Below are 19,308 nucleotides of genomic sequence, written 5' to 3'. Positions count from 1 at the left end.
GCTGGGCCAGGCATGCTGGAGCTCTGTGTGGAGAGGTTCGGGTGTCAAGGCAGGGTGGCGGGTGGGTGGGCAGGGCCACGTGATTTTGCACGCTGGGCTCCTAGTATTTTTTATAAAAGTCATGTTCTGTCAGCAAGCTACTGATGCTAAACAAGCCACTCCTAAAATTTACTGGATTAAATCAACTTTTTTATATAGCTCATGTGCAGGCCTGCAGTTTAGGCTGAGCTCAGCTGGCCAGCTCAGATTTCATCTAGGCTCCTCATAGATCAGTTGTCAATTGCAGGTCATGTGGCTTGGATTTGTTGGTCTTAGCTGGGCTGTCTCAAATATCTGGGGCTGGGGCTGGTAAAACTGTGGTCTACTTGTCTCTAATCCTCCAGCTGGCTAGCTTGGCCTTGTTCACATGGTGGAAGCAGAGGTTTCACGGGGGCAAGTAGCAGCATCCAAGGTTCTTGAAGCACAGGCTAGAAACCAGCAGACATCACTTCTGTTAATAGGGTGTTGGCCAAAGTAAGTCACAGGTCAGCCCACCTTTAAAAGATGGGCAAGTCGCATTGTGAAAGACTGTGGATACAGGAAGGTTTAAAAGATTATGGCTATTTTTCAGTCTTTTATGTATGCTTGTTAAACTCTTGAAAAGCACAAAAGAGAAGATAAAAAGAGCTCATAAATCTATCCCCTAGCTACTATTGACTTTTTGTTGTATATACTACCAGATTTTTATCTATATTTTAAAACATATGTTATTACTGTAATTTATTTGTTTTCATTTATTTGATTACAGACTTTTTACAGTTTTTTTTTCATATTTGTCTTTCACTTCTAAGTTTCCATTGTACATGTAAACTCCTGTCTTAACCTTGTTGAGTGGCATTTATTGTAAACCTAAAACAGGCAGGGGATGCAGATTATTATTCTATTTTGTGACCAAAAGGCCTGATGTAGTAGCAAGAAGAATCAAAAGGTTTTCAATCAACTCGAAGTGCAGAATTGCCTTTGAATTTGTTCATGTATCTTCTGTGATTGACTTGATAAACTGAAATAATTGTGGAATATGACACAGCAGAATTTTTGTGTGCTTCTGGCATATTCTTTATATTATTCACATGCACTTTCAGAGTAATTTGGGGCATTATACTGATGTCTATTTTTGATCGTTGTCTTAATTTAACTGGATACATTCTCAACGACTAAGGTTATACTACATGGAAAAGAGTGATTTATTTTTTGTTTTTAATAAAAGTTAATGTCATGAATCATATGTGCTCTTTGTAAAAACTTCAAGTATCATAGCACTATAAAATGAAAAGTGAAAGTTCCTTTTCTCTATTCTACTCCTGTCCTTAGACCTTTTTCCTGCATTTGCATTGATATACGTATGTGAATGTTTAGAACACATTTACATATAAACTGAGTTATATAAAGTCATACTGTAAACACTGTTTTGTAACTTGCTTTTCTTACCAATTCATTTTGGACATATTTCAATTCAGTGCACAAAGATTTAGCTAATTTTTAGCTCATACAATTTTGAGGGATGTACCATAATTTATCCTTCCCCCTATTATGGAATTTTGAGTTGCTTCTAAATTCTGCCTATTCTAAATTATGTTGGAATAAACATCCATGTTTATATATATTCGGGCTTGTGGAAGGAGAAAATTATAGACCACTGTTTCTTACAGTAAAACTATAAACCTATATTTTTTAATTCCATCCTTGTTTCCTGTTCTTTGATTAAGCCCTGCACAATAAATGATTGATGAAGCCAAATACTGCAAGTCTCTAAATGGCAGTTAGTGAAAAACTGGAAGGATAGGGTATTTTTGACGCAGTTACTAGTTTGACGCAGTTACTAGGCAGAGACAAGACCCAATAAGTAAGTATTTATAGTCTCCAAGCTAAAAACGAAAGCTGGAAATGTTTGTAAGACATGTCACTTGGGAATACTAAGCATAAAAAGCTTTGCATTTTTATTCTCTTGTGTATCAGAATTTTGCCTGTGATTGAATTTTTGAATTTTGCAAACATTTTTTTTCCTGAATTTTGTCATAAAGTTCTTTGCTAGTATGTTTAATAGAAGTCCACCTTGAAACAGCTGGATCCCAACAATTTAATGCTGCCTTCTGGAAATGTCACGATTATATCTATGCCCATGTACTGGTTGTCATTGAGAGCAGTGTTCAAATTATTTGTATAAATTATAAATATAAATATATTTATAAATATAAATGTAAACATACATACACACAAACATAGTTTTTAAAGTGTCCCCCCCCCCCCTATTTTTCATCTTCATTGTAATGATTCTTCATTTCCAAGATCATGGCTATCTCTGCTTATTCAGACTTCTTTTATGTCCATGAATAATTTGTGTAGGTATTTCCATTAGGTTTGACACATTTGTTGTTAAGATTATTACTAGATGTTTCATGTTGTTGTTTTTTTTTGCTATATAGATAGGATATTTTTTCTTACTTTTTTCTAAATGGTTATCACTGGTTTCAGAAAAGCTTTAAATTTATTTCTTATTTTTAAAAATCTTTATTGTTGAAAGTATTACATATGTCCCCCTTTACCCCATTGACCCTCTCCCTAGGCCTTCATCACCCTATTGTCTGTGTCTATGGGTTATACATGTATGCATACAAGTTCGTTGGTTGATCTCTTCCCACCTACAGCTTTTTATTTTGTATGTTAATAATGTACTTGGAGATCTTATGCAATTCTCTAATAATGTTTCAGTTAATTGTTTTAGATGTTCTAGGGTAGAACATCTTACCCTCTATAGCTAATGATAGTTATAATTCCTTTTTTCCCCAAGAATTGATGAGACATTTTAATTTTTTACCTTTGTTAGGAATATGTCATCTTTTCTTAACTTGGACCCTGATCAGTAGTGTTTATCAAGTTAAGGAAATTATCTTTATTTTTAACTTAGTAGAAGGCTCCTTCCTCCCACTTCTCCAAAGATGTTAAATTTTATCAAATTGTTTTTAGGTATCTGGTGAGATGATTACTAGTATATGATTTTTCTTCTTTGAACTCTTGATGAGGTGAATTTCATTAACATATTTTCTGATGTCATAATGAGTAATCTTTTATACCTGGGGTAAATTCTATTTGATCATGATGCTTTATTCTTTCAGCATTTTGCTGGATTCAATTAGAAGATTTTTAAAAGGACATTTATGTTCATAAATAAAATTGGACTATAGTTATCTCTTTACATGTATGAACATGAATATGTATTTATATATACAGTTGGTCTATAGTTTATCCTTTCTTCACCATCCTGGTTAGGTTTGAGATTCAGAATTGTGCTGTCTTTTTGTGTGTTTTTAAATATATTTTTATTGATTTCAGAGAAGAAGGGAGAGACAGATAGAAACATCAATGATGAGAGAATCATTGATTGGCTCCCTTCCACTGGGGATCGAGCCCAAAACCCAGGAATCAAACCATGACTTCCTGGTTCATAGGTTAACGTTCAATCTCTGAGCCACACCAGCCAAGCTATGCTAGTCTTACAGAATGAATTGGGCTAATTTATTTTTCCTATGCTCTAGACTTGTTTGGGTAACTAGGAATTATCTGTTGGTAAGTGTTTTGCTTATAAAATTGCCTGGTTCTGGTGCCTTTTGGGAAAAATCTTTGACTTTCTTTTTAATCTTTTTTGGTTTTTGATCTACAGCCTATTATTGAGTAAATGTTGGTCACTTATATCTTTGTATAATATCATATTTTTTCCTGATTTGCAAATTTAGTCATATAAAATTTTTTCCATAGTATCATTTGATTAAATATGTTTATATATATAAAATATTTAGTTAGTGCTTGATACATAATAAATGCTCAGTAAGTGTAAGTAGTGTATTTAACTGTTTCTATTATTTAAAAATCTTCAGTTATTTCTTTTAATAATCACACCCTTCAGAATGTTAAGCCCTAAGCACAATACAAAAGAGTGTTCTAATCCAGGGGAGATGGAGGAGTAAGGATTTTATAGAGCTTTAGCAAGAAAGGTCAGCCAACATTCAGCCAGCTTCAGGAATAGTCAGTTTTCAGAAGAGGGAGGAATAGTATCTGTTGGTTGTGCAATTCAGATTTAGCAGGAAAGAGAGGAGGAAAAGTTGCTGGTCTCTGGTACTGTGAGGGCCATTGTGGGATGTTTTTAGTCTATCAGGGACTCGTACAAACATTATTTAAGATTTACAACATAGTCTAGCATATTCTGATGTGCATGGTGTCATAAGTCAAGCCAGTCTTCTTTTTGATTACAGGCAGTTCCTAATGTTTTTCTCAAAATGTCTGAAAGTCAACAATCAACTAACTTATCCTATATAATATTAGATGTCTGAAAGTCAGCAATCGACTAACTTATCCTGTATAATAAAGAGCTAATATGCAAATGGTCACCACGCCCTCATGCCTTCACAGCTCAGACACTCAACACTGGGGAGAGAGGAGAAGGGACCAGCCAGGCACAAATGAGCTCGTGAGAGAGGAATGGGGACCAGCCAGGCTGCGGCCCGGGGGAGGGACAGGCTGCCTGCCCTGTGGTCCCAGGTGCCAATGGCTGCGCCTGTGCCTTTGTCCCGGGAGAGGGACAAACCTCCCACCCTGTGGTCCCGGGAGCCAATGGCTGTGCCTGTGCCTGCGGCCAGGAGAGGGACAAGCTGCCCGTCCCGCGGTCCCGGGTGCCAGCGCCTGTGGCTGCGTTCCGGGAGAAGGACAAGCTGCCCGCCCTGTGGTCTCAGGCACCTGTGGCTGTGGCCGGCCTGGGTGAAGCCAGCCTGGGTCCTGGGTATCTGTGGCTGGCCAGAGGGAGGGAAGCCCCGGTCCTGGGTCCTGCGACTGGCTGGAGAAGGGAATCCTGAGTCCCATGTGCCGGGTGAGGCAGAGGCGGTTAGGGGTGATCAGGCCAGCAGGCAGAGGTGGTTAGGGGTGATCAGGCAGGCAGAGGTGATTAGGGGTGATCAGGCAGGCAGGCAGGTGAGCGGTTAGGAGCCAGTGGTCCCGGATTGCGAGAGGCAGTTGGACATCCCCTGAGTGGTCCCGGATTGGAGAGGGTGCAGGCTGGGCTGAGGGACAACCCCCCTCCTGTGCACAATTTCATGCATCGAGCCTCTAGTATTTAATAAACAGAGTTCTAGATCTAGACAGATAAAAGATAAAAATTTCATTTAAACCTCACCTTTAGACATAGTTGTCAATGACATAGTTACCAACATTTTATATATATACCAGTCCCTTCCTATCCATGCAGCATATGTTCTAAGACCCCCAGTGAATGCCTGAAACCAATGATAGTATGGAAGGAACCCTATATACAGTACTAGCCCCCTCACCTCCTTTCAGGTACATAGAAAACTTTTCACTTGAAGCTCTTTCTCTTTGGCATATCTGAATGATCAGAATCACTACTATTGCACTTTGGGGCCATTGTTAATTTAAACAAAGGCTTAAAATAAAATTTCAGCGACATCAGAGAACTGCACTTTAACAATGAAGTTCCAAATGGTTGTGATGGGTGAAAGGGTGGGGGAAAGTGGAGAATCACAGTAATTTAACAATCTTTGGAAGTAGGAGTCAAAAGTAGGCTGTTTCTAAGTACTGTGCTAGCTTGAGAGCTGAGCACCAATATTTTAATTCCTTTATGGTTCCATTTAAAAAGTGTTGCATCACCGATATCCTTGGTGACAAATAAAATGATATTCCATGGAGAAACATGGGCACTGACAAAAGTTAAAAGGAGAGGGAGAAGAATTTGATTCTGAATGCCAGTTTTAGTAATAGTTTAACACTGACTTATCTATAATAATAAAAGCATAGTATGCTAATTAGACCAGATGTCCTTCTGGATGTCCTTCCAGACAAAGCCAGGGCTGCGAGGGAAGCCCGGGTCCCGGGTGCCTGCCGGCAGCCAGAAGGAAGCCCAGGTCCCCGGTGCCTGCCGGCAGCCAGAGGGAAGCCCGGGTCCCGGGTGCCTGCCGGCAGCCAGAGGGAAGCCTGGGTCCCGGGTGCCAGAGGGAAGCCGGGGGAAGAAAGGCCTATTCTTGCACGTATTTCGTGCATTGGGCCTCTAGTTTGATTATATTTTGATCTTTTGTATATGCTAGAGTTCCGATGCATGAAATTTGTGCAAGAATAGGCCTTCCTTCCCCCAGCTGCCTCGGCCCTCGCAGCCCTGGCTGCCTCAGCACTCGTAGCCTTGGCTTCATCTGGAAGGTTGTCTGGAAGGTTGTCCAGACAATCATTCCGCTCTTCAGCCATTTGGCCGATTTGCATATTACACTTTTATTATTATAGATAAGGGTATTATAATAAAGCCCATGTCTGATTAACCTAAAATTTTTTCTTTCAGAAAGAATAAAATAATTCTAAACACTGTGTCAATTTAATTGGCAGTATTTTCATTCTTAGTGGTTCATAAAATAATGGTATATCTTACAGTTGACAGTGAAAATTAATATATTTCTTTTCCATTTCCACATAATTCTTTTTATTAGGTGTTTTTTTTTTTTTTCCTTTTAAACTTTCCATGTGCTGATAGAGTATGGCTTTAAACTAGTGCCCTTTAATTCAGCACTGAATTATTTTCTTTTCCAGGTAGGTGCGAGTTTACCTTGTTAGAATCTGTTGACGTGAATGAAGTTCACCCATATATAGCTTCTTACTATAGAAAATGCATTGAAAAATATTTACTAAAGAAATTCTAATATATTAAACATGAAAGGTAGACAATTGCTGATAAAATTGTTGAAGAGAGAACTTTTGCCAAATTATTAAATTCTGGACAGGAGAGCACATGAAAAATGCTAAGAGTAATTGCAAAATTATTATTTTATTTTAAGCCTTTGTTTAAATTAATAATGGTCCCCAAACGAAATAGTAGTGAGTCTTGTAGTTCAGATATGCCAAGAGTAAACAAGATATATTACAAATATGGTTAAATTTTAGTATATATTAAATATGCTGATGCATATTATACAATAATATCAGTCTCATAAAATCTTATTACATTAAATTACAGAAAATAGGTTAATTTTGAAGTTGTGTAAGGAAAACAATGGCTGCTTTATCAGATTTGCTTTTATGATATATTTTGCAAACTGTTTTGAAAAGAAATCTAATTTGTCTCATTATGCAAAAGAACGACAAATGTGGGGTTTTCAAAGTAATTAACTAATTATCAAAGAAAAGGAATTCAAATGCATTTGATTTGAAATAGGTCCAGGACTTTTCTGTTTCAATTCAGCATTGCTATTCAGTTGAAAATAATTGGTGAGTTTTTAAATTTTTCAGTGATATTTTAGTGATAAGATGACCTTCTGAAACAAACACAGGCCGACGCTCTATCCACTGAGCCAAACCAGCTAGGGCTGTTTGTATACTTTTTAACATCAGTGTTAAAAGTAATTTTTGGTATAGAAGTGAGAATTATTAAAAAATTATGACCATGATTAATAACCGCAAATCTGAAAGGAGATTATTCAGAAAAATAACAGCTAATATAAGTTAAATATCAGTTTTATACAGCAAATGATAATGAGTCAGAATAACTGTTTCTAGAATGAAAACTTCCTTTTATAGTCTTAATGACTGTACCATTGAATTATTTTAACTTATGAAGCTGATCTTCTAAGAACTGAAAGATGTCTACATCAATTAACTGTAATATGTTCTCATTTTGTCCCTATGGTGTGGCAGGTAGACACATGCTGCTTTCACAGTTTACAGGTGAGATACTGGGGCAGAAACGCAATATAATGCTTTGTCAGAGATCATCAAGTTAATTAGATACAGAGATACAGAGGTAGAGCCAGTCCTGGGCTCTGATTGGGTGGATTTGCCCACCCCTCTCCCAGTGCACCGTAAATTCTGATGAGTAAGATAGGCTTTCTCAGGTATGGAGACTTTGACTGTGCTGTTCATAATCATGCAGCATGAAGTAATGTATATTTTAGAAATATACTCTCTTTAAAAATAACATTTATGTTTGATCACTGCATCATGTATAATGCAGCATGAATAAAGTCCCACAATTATGAACATTAATGGTAGATTAGTGCCAAGGCAGAAAAATGACCCTATTATCTCTGTAATGGTAAGATTGTGCCCCACAAGGGAACTTACAGCATTAAGAAGGAATTGTTCTCTTGCAGATGCTTTCTACATGAGTTGTTAATACATGAAATCAGAAGGAATTGGAAAGGTTTTTTTAGGAACTTGGGAGTATTGAGCTTTACTTGAAACATCATGTAAATCTGTATTTACATGTGTTTGTAGATGTGTGTACACACACACATACAAACACACACACACACACACACACAATTTCACACCTCCATGTCTTTGTATACACCTTTTGTTTCTACATGGAATACCTTTTTTATTTTCTCTTTATCTCTAAGACCCTTCTCTTTATCTCTAAGTGCCCTCCTTGGTGGCAAAGCCTTCTCGATCCTTTTCATCAGGTTGTTGCTTCCCTTTGTATTCCTAGAACTGTGCGTCTTTACTGCTATATCATGTGCTTGTTTGTTTCCTGATCCTCTCTTTCCATCTTTTTACTCCCAGTTGAGTGTGTATTTGTCAAGTACAGGGACTGCCTCTTACAATTTCATAGTGTAGCATCTTGCATTATGTCTGCATATATTGGTTATGCAATAACTATTAAATGAATAAATGTATATAATAGTATTTATATTTGTACATGCTCTCTTATTTTAAAAATGTGTTTACTAAAAAAAAAAAAAACAAAAAAAAAATAAAAATAAAAATGTGTTTACTAGTAAGATGTCAAAAGCAATACATAATTTAGAAGAAAACTAGAAGGAAAAAGGAGAATGGTAAGTAAGATGGGACTAGGCATGAACTAATTAATGCCATGAATCTACAAGTATATGAATATGAATATAAGTACATTTGCAATTACAGAGGGAGCATATATATGGAACTTACAAAATACATGAAAAGCTATCTTATCTGATAGTTGAGCAAAAAATTGCATCTCTTATTTTAGCCTTGGAAAGAATTTTTATTTTTTTAAGTTATTGATTTTAGAGAGAGAGACATCATTTTGTTGTCCCACTTAGTTATGCATTCATTGGTTGATTCTTTGTGTATAGCCTGACTGAGGATAGAACCTACAACTGGTGTATTGGGACAGTGCTCTAATCAGCCAACCTACCTGGCCAGTGCTGGATTTCTTATTTTCTAAGTTATATTTTTGTTAACATATACTTGATGCTGAAGAATTTCTCTGTGGATCACTCATTAGTTCATGGATCAAAATGTAATCAGTATGTGGTAAAAAGGAGTGGTCTCTGTACCACTGCTGTGAAGACAGGAATCCTATATAATAAAAGGTTAATATGCAAATAGACCGAACGGCAGAATGACTGGTCGCTATGACACGCACTGACCACCAGGGGGAAGATGCTCAATGCAGGGGCTCATGGCTGGCAAGCACAGCTGGGGTGGTGGGAGCCCACCTCCATGGCAGCACTAAGCTGTCAGTCAGATATCCCCCAAGGGCTCCCTGACTGTACTGTGAGAGGGCAAGGCCTGGCTGAGGGACGCCCCCCCCCCCACCAGTGCATGAATTTCGTGCACCAGGCCTCTAGTCTGTAATATTATTGTATAGGGTGCTCCTCACTTCCTGAAGTTTCATGCTCTAACTCCTCTTACCTGCTCTCTTTCAAAAAGCACATTGCCATAGGATAGAAATGCAAAAAGGTTGATTTGAAATAATAACTTTCTTTTAGAATAAACATTTTTTAAATTAATGTAACTAAAAAGTACCTGTGAATTATAGCTTGCTCTCTAGATTGCTTGTTTGTGAAGTTTTAAGTAAATGAACACATTAAAATTCTCTCCTCTCAGGATTAAATTTATGCAAAACTTTAGAGATTTTTGGGTTGTTTTTTTATAGAAGGTTCTTCTTGAATCTAATTCTCTGCATGATATTTTCTTGATGGAGGATTAAACTTTGCTTGCCATTTTGTTCCTTAATTAATTGATAAAGTAATGAGGTTTTACTATTTTGGGTAATTTGATACTTTGAAACAGTCTCTCATTGGAACTTTCCAAAGGAGGTGCACACACCACTTTTTTGGTGTGCCAGCCCTTAGAGTTGTGTGTTTCAGGGATTTGCTAATTACTAGCTGGCAACTGATTTACAAGGCAGGAAAGACAGGACTCCTGAATGGTGGCCACTGACTTACCAGTAAGACAGAGTGTGTACTGGCTTCAAGTCTTGTCTATTGGCTTGCAGATCTTGCAGCTGGGAAAGACTTGATGTTGTCAAAGAGTCTATGTGCCACCTTTGGCATCTTTGCCAGATGTCATCGTGTTGTTCTTGACCCTCACTTTGGTTTAGCCACTGAGAACTGCCATGTAGAATATACTACATTTGAATATATCTGTCTTCTTGTTTGTCTCTTCCTTTGTCTCTCTATTCATCCAGTCATCCACGCATTCATCATCCAGCCATCCATATAGCCATTGGTCTATCCATCCATCTAATATTGTGTTTAAGCTGTCAATATATGGGCTGGAAGTACGGGCTGGAATTAACCACTGAAACCATTGCTTAGAATTGAGGTTGGCAAACCTTTCCTGTAAAGGGATAAACAATATTTTAGGATTGCAGGCCATGCCATCTCTTACAACTGCTCAGCTCTGCTGTTGTAGGGCAAACAGCCATAGACAATATGTAAATGAATATGTGTGGCTGTGTTTTATTGGAAAACATTGTTTATAAAAAATTATGTGCTATGGGATGCCCACCCCTGGTGTAGAGAGTAGAAGTATCTGACTCAACATAATTTGTGTGCTACACAAAAACTTTAAAATATGCTTTTAATGCTTATACTTTTCTAACACAGCTTATCTCATAGGATGGTTAGCTTAATTGTCATCTATTTTGAGGTTTACCCACAAAAGTAGTTTTATAGGTTTTACCATTTTGTTATTTTATTTAAACACTAGAGGCCCGGTGCACAGATTCGTGCACTAGTGGGGTCCCTCCGTGTGGCCTGCGGGGATTGGGCCGAAATTGGCAGTCCGACACTGCCTGCCGTTCCTGCTCATCATGGCCCCACTGCGCCTGCCGTCGCCGCTCGGGAGTCTCTGCTACTCCGTGGCAGTCTCCGCGTTCCCATCCTGGGGCGATACCTGCACGCCCATGACTAAGAAGTGGCCATGGGCTCACGCCCAGTCAGTCCCAATGCCAGTCCCGATCTTCGTACCAGTCGGGTTCGGGGAAGGGCATGCAGGGGGAGTGTCCACGGGAGAGGCTCACGCTGCTATAGCAGCTCTTGCCAGTCTTGAGCCTGGCATCTGGCACCCATCAGTCAGCTGAGTGGCGCTCCCACTGTGGGGCAGTTCTGGCACCCAGCAGTCAGCTGAGCGGCGCACCACCAGGGGGTAGTTCCTGTGTTGAGCGTCTGCCCCTGGTGGTTAGTGCACATCATAGCGACTGGTTGACTGGTCTGACGGTCGCTTAGGCTTTTATATATATAGACTAGGGGCCCAGTGCATGAATTCGTGCACCTTAAAAGGAACTGTGGGCTGTGAGGCTGCGGTGGGTACAGGGGCAGGTCTTGGCCCATCCTTCACGTCTCTGCCTGACCCCTCCTGTCTTGGCCCCGGGCCCCCTGTCTGCTGGCAGCCCCGCTCCTGCCGCCTCCACTCCCATATGCTGATGGTTCCAGCCCTGCTCACACCCACTGAGAGCGCGGAGCGATTGGGGCCGGCACCAGGAGCAGGTGCGAGTGGGGCTGTCACCGTCAGCGGGTGCGAGTGGTGGCTGCTGCCCCGATTGCCCCTCAGGAGCAGGGGGAGTTGGAGAAGCCCTCAGGGGTAATCAGTGCCAGCAGCTGCTGCTTGCACCCCTTGATGACGCTGAGCGATTGGGGCTGGTGCTGGGTGCCGGCAGCAGATGTGAGGGGTGGCTCTGGCGCTGGCTGTAGGTGTGAGCAGGGCCATTCCCTGCAGCTGGTGCGAGAGGCAGCTGTCAGCCCCGATTGCCCCTCAGGGCTTTTCCACCTTCCCCTGCTCCTGAGGGGTGATCAGGGCTGGCAGCCGCTACTTGCACCCACTGACAGCACCAAGTGATTGGGGCCAGCACCAGGCACTGGCAGCGGGTGTAAGTGGCAGCTCTGTGCCGGCTGTGGGTGCAAGCGGGGCCGGCGCCAGCAGTAGGTGCAAGTGCCGAGTGGGACTGTGATGCACGGGAGCAAAGAATTTTCAGTAACCACCAGCACCCGGCGCCCCGCTTGGTCTGGCGCCCATGCTCACCTGCTTCATCATCACACCGCAGCCGACACCTGCCATGTTCTGCACTCTGCCACCTGCTGCCAATGCTTGCCATGTTCTGCGCGCGCCCCCCGGTGGTCAGTGCACATCTTAGGGATCAGTTGTTTGGTTGTTCGGTTGTTCCCCCTTTTGGTCTATTTGTATATTAGCCTTTTATTATATAGGATATTGATGACTGAAAAAATTCTCTCTCTCTCTTTAGCATTGGTTATAGAAATGTCATGGGATTGAAAATATACAAAAAATACAAGGAATAAAATTTTCTACCACATCACTGATAACAGCACCATTGAATTTTATAGTTTTTACTTATAAATATGATTTAAAAAAAATCCTTTATTTTTGACCTGAAAACATGGCCAAGCTATATTGCTAAGTGGGGAAAAAAGGAATGTTATAGAAGGGTTCTTAACTTGTAGAAGAGTTCTTAACAGCATGTATGATGTGATTCTGTGAAAAGAAAAAAATTTACATATGTCTTTGTATGTGCCTGAGAACCTGGCTTAGAGGCTGTATATCTATCTAGAAGCAATGCCCCTAATTCCACTGCATAATTGGCTCTGCAAATATTCCCTAGCAGTTGTCAGTGGGCATGGAACTGCAGTCTGAATCATGAACACCCCTGAGCCTGGATAACAGATCTGCCTCCACTGTTACTAGTACTCTGGAATAGATTCTGGACAGTTTCCAATTCAGAGTTTGGCATGGGTGCATTTGATTGGCAGAGCCCATGTTTTGTGCCCTAGCCACAAGAGAAGCTGAGAAACTGAATACATGGACTTCACTTTTGTAGTGGAGAAAGAGTCCTGCCTCATAAGATGGGGCATTTCCGAAATTGTAGCAATAGGATTAAGAAACGTGAATGCCACAGAGAAAAAGCTGTCCACTGCAGACACCCAGGAAATTGTTGGCATTGATTACTTTTACCCAATGGATTTGGAAGGGCTGACTGGGTTGCAGAGAGAACTTTTTACTTTACTCTTTTGTGCTCCTTGAATAATAATAAAAAAAATTATGTAGCAATGATAATATGACCATGGGGAAAAATGAACAAAATGGAGCTTTTTCCACTCCTCCCCCCACAAGTGCCATTGTAATGCTCTCACACAGGAATTTAGGAAGGCCTCCAAATATAATTGGGTAATTCTGTTAACTTACTACTTAATTTCATTTTAAGAAATTTGCCTTATGATTTCCTCTTGAATTCAGTCAACTCTCTATTGCTTGTTCTTGGTTGGGCAGAGAAATCATTAAATGGTTTTCTCTGGGATGCCAGTGGCTATTCTTCATTTTGGCCTGGTGGAGCTGATTCAATTTCTCTCTTTGAGTTCCACAGGATTCAGTCTTGAAAATTAAGGTATTGTCACCTGCTTCAGTTAAAAGTGTTCATAATAGCAAAGTGTAAAAATAAAATATTGGGCCCTGCTATGTGGTTTTATCCCCCCCCCCCCAACCCCCCAGACTTTTGTAAATTTGCTCCTTGATAGAAAACTTGTCTGGGAACTTAATTTAGTCCAATAAAGTTTTAGCAGATATATTAACTTCTTTAGCTTTATTGTTCAGAACAGTTTTAGATTTATAAAAATAAGTATGAAGGTAGTACAGAGTTTCCATATATCCCACACCCAGTTTTCCCTGTTACTAACATCTTCATTAGTATGTTACAGTTTGATACATTATTATTGTGTAAAGCCTACACTTGGTCTTAGTTTTTACCTAACGTGCTTTTTCTGTTCCAAGATAGCTGATATATTTCATACATTTATATTGTATTTTTCATCTTTGTAGTCATATCATGAAGCTGTATGGTAAATGCCATTTCTGTTATAAGTAACCTGACATTTATGGAAGAATAAATAAAGCTTTGCCACAATGAATTTCTTATATTCTTTTATGTACAAATGTCACACAAGAGAAACTAATTAACCTTTCATTTTCCTCCGTTTCATATTCAGTGGAACAGGTTCCCGTGGAACCGTACAACATCCCCCTGTCCCAGGCCGAGGTCATACAGGAAGGGAGTGATGTTACTCTAGTTGCCTGGGGCACTCAGGTGAGTCACATTTATACCAACTGGTAAGGTTCATGTGCTTAGAAGCTCTTACTTTTAATCCTGATACTATGAAGAATTAAAAACAATGCTTTCCTTATGTCAGATTTGTCTTGTTGCTGGTACTGATTTTTGATGGAAGGTCAGGTGCTTATTCAGTCATTAAAATATATATGCATACTAGAGGCCCAGTGCACAAATTCATGCACCAGTGGGGTCCCCCGACCTGGCCTGCGGGATCAGGCCAAAACCGGCTCTCTGACATCTCCTGAGGGGTCCCAGATTGCGAGAGGGTGTAGGCCAGGCTGAGGGACTCCACCAGTGCACGATCAGGGCTGGGGAAAGACGCGGGAGGTTGATCAGCTGGGGAGGGACCATGGGAGGGCTCCAGGATGTGTCCGGCCCATCTCGCTCAGTCCTGATCAGCCAGACCCCAACAGCAAGCTAACCTACCTGTCAGAGCATCTGCCTCCTGGCAGTCAGTGCACGTCATAGCAACTGGTCGACCAGTCGACTGTCTGCCCCCTGGTGGTCAGTGCATGTCATAGCGAACAGTTGAGTGGCCTTAGCATATCATTAGCATATTATGCTTTGATTGGTTGAATGGCTGACCAGATGACCGAACACTTAGTATATTAGGCTTTTATTATATAGGCTTGCGAAGCCATTAAAAATAGGTTGAGTTTATGAAAATGTATTAATTAAAACACTTGTTTCTTTTGTAGTACATTTTACCTATTCACTACTTGTTGCTACACTTTAATATTTTCTTTTTCATCTCATCTGCTGCCATCTATCATGGTTACTTTACTGACCATGTGGACCATTCACTGGTCCAACCTCAGAATTCCATACTGTTCTCTTTTCCAGTAAACCTCACCATAATCTGTACCCACTTTTCCCAGTGCTTCTTGTCTCATTGCTCGATCTCCAAGCATTTAAGCTTAGAGCTCTTTCTCTGGCCATAGACATCTCTCTCTTACACTTCTTAATCACCCTTTACAGGAGTGCTCCATTTTTCTTTTTTTCTGTGTAAAGGAAATATTTGTTTATTTTAGACTTTAATATGGTAGTATAAAGAAGATAATGCAAATTACTTGCAGTATCACAACCTCCTCCTCTCTTCTCCAGTCCTCATGGTTTCTTGCCTTCAGTGGGAAACCTTTTTATCCACATCCCTGACACTCTCAACATGTGTACTTCTCTCTTTATCTCTCTCTTTTTTTTAAAAAAAAAATGTGTTTTTTATTGATTTCAGAGAAAAGAAGGGAAAGAGAGGGATAGAAACATCAATGATGACAGAGAATCATTGGCTGCCTCCTGCATGCCCTCTTCTGGGGATCAAGCCTGCAAACTGGGCATGTGCCCTTACCTGGAATCAAACCATGATCTCCTGGTTCATGGGTTAATGCTCAGCCACTAAGCCACACCTGCCGGGCCTTGCCTCTCTTTTAAATAGGGAAATTAGGGTGTATTAGATAGTAATTTCCATTACTTGTTTTCCCTTTATACCTATCACTTCTTTCAGTCATTTCCTGTTTTCTTTGTCTTCTAAGGGGAGGTGTCTGTCATAGCTACCTCTCCAAATCTGTTTCAGATTATATGACATTTTTTTTTAGTACTGTGATGTATCAATTGGTCCCTCTCTCTCCTCATCTTCAGTTTCTTCTTTCCATGTCCATTTTATTAAAAAGGTGTGTATCTCTTCATTATCTAAAAAGTACATTTTTTTCCATCCTACTTTTCTTTTCAGTACTAGTATAGTTTCCTCCTTTCTTTGATTACTAATCTTGAACAGTTTCTTCCCCAGTATTTAATTTGTTAACTTCCTTATGATTTTTCACCTTATGAATTCTGTTCCCATTAAGTCACTAAAACTCTTCCGTTAATACCACTAATCTTCTAATTGTTAAATCTAACTCTATCCCATATTTCTATGGTATATGGCACTTGCTACTCTCTTATTTAGCTTCTGGAATACACAGTCTCCTTATTTTCTTCCTGTATCTTTCTTTTTTTTCTTTTTTTTTTTGTTTTGTTGTTGTTTTTGAAGCTCATTTTCATCTATTTTCCCCTTACTTGTTGGTCATCTGCAGGGTTTCATGATTCTGCTTTTGACTCTTCCCTCTAAAAGCTTTCCCTAGAAACCCCACTTACTTCTGTGACTTGACCTCTGTGGCTGATGTCTTTGGAACCAGTATCTCTAGTAATGACTGCTCTCACTTTCTCTAGGAACCTCTTTCCACCTGTTTCTAGACATTTATACTTTGTTATTTTGGTGGAATATTGAGTTCAACATGTCTAAAACAAATTTATTCTCTGTGAAATTCAGTTCCTCCAACTTTAAATAGTACTTCTATTAATGATGTCAGAACTCAACTAATGTTTTAGGCCTGAATTTCTGTATTCATTCTCTACATATTTTTCTTCTTATTTCAGGTTCATGTGATCCGAGAGGTGGCTTCCATGGCTCAAGAAAAGCTTGGAGTGTCTTGTGAAGTCATTGATCTGAGGACTATACTACCTTGGGATGTGGATACAGTTTGTAAGGTGAGAATATAGAATGTCATTTCCTTAAAATCTTGGGCAAAATTTGTTAAATATTTGCAAATAATTATTTTGAAATTTTGAGCATTGTGAGCATTTTGGACTGATTTTAAATTTTAAAAATTTATACCATAAAAGAAATGTATGCTATATAATAAGCCAAACACTTAAGAAAACAAATCACTTGGGTGTTTTTCTTCCCATAGTTCTCTATGTTGATTTGAAAATACTGTATAACTGTGTCCTTCATATGGCCAGCTTGGGTTGAATTATGTGAGTAATGGAGTAGTGTAAAACACAGGGAGGTCATCTGAGTTTTTAACTTCTGATTAGTTATAATTTAATAAGCTAGGTTTAATATAGTCAGAAATAGTTTGGCTAAATTTCCTTTTGTCTCTTCTCTAAAAGAAATAGAGATGGATTATTTTAAAAAACTAACTCTTTATATAGCCTTAATACTATGGATCACAGTTTGAATGTTATGTTGTGGGATTCTGGCTGCTCTAAACTATAGTTTTCTATCTAAGCTTTCTCTTAAACTTTGGCCTGATTAGATTGATCTTGTTGCTTACTATTCACATGATTCACATAGTCCATTCTCAAGGGTACAATTTAGTCCTAATTTACTGGGCTATAACCAATATCATCTACTTCTTTATTGGTATATAAGTAAGGTTAAGCTCTTTTTTGTGATGGTTTTATCTACTAAATCTTGGGTAACATTGCATGTGTTCTTTTTTTCTTGATTTATTGCTATGGCAAATAAGTCCTATGACCTTAGGGTATTTTACATTTACTGTTTTTAAGAATTTTGGCATTATCATAGCTTTACAGGCTGTTTCATAGGTTAGTTACATGAAAATAATCTGCAGTTACTCCTACTATAAAAGTATAGTGTAGAGTGGATTTATTTATTTATATATTTATTTATTTATTTATTTATTTATTTATTGTTAATCACATGAGGATATTTTTTCATTGATGTTTAGAGAGAGTGGAAGGAAGGGCGAGAGACAGAGAGAGGGAAACATCGATGTGAAAGAGACACATCGATTGGTTGCCCTCCTGCACGGGCCAGAGATCAAGCCTGCAACCAAGGTACATGCCCTTGCTTAGAATCGAACCCAAGACCCTTTGGTCCGTGGGCAGACGCTCTAGCCACTGAGCCAAACTGGCTAGGGCGTATAGAGTGTTTTTAGGTGAAGATGGTGATGCATGTATAAGAACTTTATATAGAAAAATCACAAAATATTACTCAGTGAGAATAGAGAAGATCCAAACTAACTGAACCACATACCATGTTAACAATTGTAAAGCCAAGAATAACCAAGGCAATCCTATTTAATAAAGAGGGAATATGCTAATTGACCATCACTCTGTCACAAAGATGGCTGAACCCACAGCTGAGGCCAAGTTCCCATAAGGAGCCTTAATGAGCAATCAGCAGGGACCTGAGGCTATGCCTTTCCCCACCCCTGTGGGGCTTGACAGGGGACCTCAGGCCGTGTCCCCCACCCAGCAGGGCTTGACAGGGGACCTCAGGCCACGTCCCCCACCCGGCAGGGCTTGACAGGGGATCTCAGGCCGCGTCCCCCACCCAGCAGGGCTTGACAGGGGACCTCAGGTCACATCCCCCACCCGGCAGGGCTTGACAGGGGACCTCAGACCGCGCCTCCCACCTTGGCACCAGGCTGGGGAACCGCAGGCCATGCCCCCCACCCAGCGGGGCTTGACGGAGACCCCAGGTCTCGTCCCCTGCCCCGGCACCAGGCTGGGGGACATGAGGCCACTCCCCCTGCCTGGCGGGGCTTGATGGGGGACCTCAAGGTGCTCTTCCCGTCCTGGTGCTGGGCTAGGGGACCTCAAGCTGCTCCCCCCGCCCCAGCGCCAGGCTGGGGGACCTCAGGCCGCGCCCCCCACTAGGTGGGGCTTGACAGGGGACTTCAGGCTGCGCCCCCCACCCCAGCATCAGGCCGGGGGACCTCAGGCCACGCCCCCCGCCCCAGCACCGGGCCAGGGGACCTGAGGCTGCGCCCCCCTACCTGGGGGGGCTTGACAGGGGACCTCAGGCCATGCTCCCCACCCAGCGGGGCTTGACAGGGGACCTCAAGGTGCACCCCCAGTGCTGGGTCAGGGGAACTCAGGCTGTGCCCCCTGCCCAGTGGGGCTTGATGGGAGACCTGAGGCTGCGACCCCCCGCCTGGCGGGGCTTGACGGAGGACCTCAGGCAATGCCTCCCCACTCAGTGGGGCTTGACAGGGGATCTCGGGCAGTGTCCCCCACCTGGCGGAGCTTGACGGGGGACCTCAAGGCACGCCCCCCGCCCCAGTCTGGGCTGGGGGACCTCAGGCCATGCCCCCCGTCCTGGCGGCGGGCCAGGGGAC

General features: G+C 41.0%; 1 protein-coding gene across 2 annotated transcripts in view; it reads left to right on the top strand.

Moving 5' to 3' along the window:
* Window positions 1–19,308, top strand: part of BCKDHB (branched chain keto acid dehydrogenase E1 subunit beta) — a 226,411-nt gene that overhangs the window by 70,979 nt on the left and 136,124 nt on the right. For both annotated transcript variants that reach the window (XM_079781058.1, XM_079781057.1), the window contains exons 7-8: window positions 14,283–14,380; window positions 16,817–16,927. In XM_079781058.1, coding sequence (XP_079637184.1) covers window positions 14,283–14,380; window positions 16,817–16,927 — 209 coding nt within the window. The remainder of the gene's footprint in view (window positions 1–14,282; window positions 14,381–16,816; window positions 16,928–19,308) is intronic.

This window comes from Cnephaeus nilssonii, assembly GCF_951640355.1.
Source record: "Cnephaeus nilssonii genome assembly, chromosome: 9".
NCBI lineage: Eukaryota > Metazoa > Chordata > Mammalia > Chiroptera > Vespertilionidae > Cnephaeus > Cnephaeus nilssonii.
The sequence above is the reverse complement of the archived record's forward strand: the minus strand, read 5'-3'. Positions and strand labels throughout refer to the sequence as shown.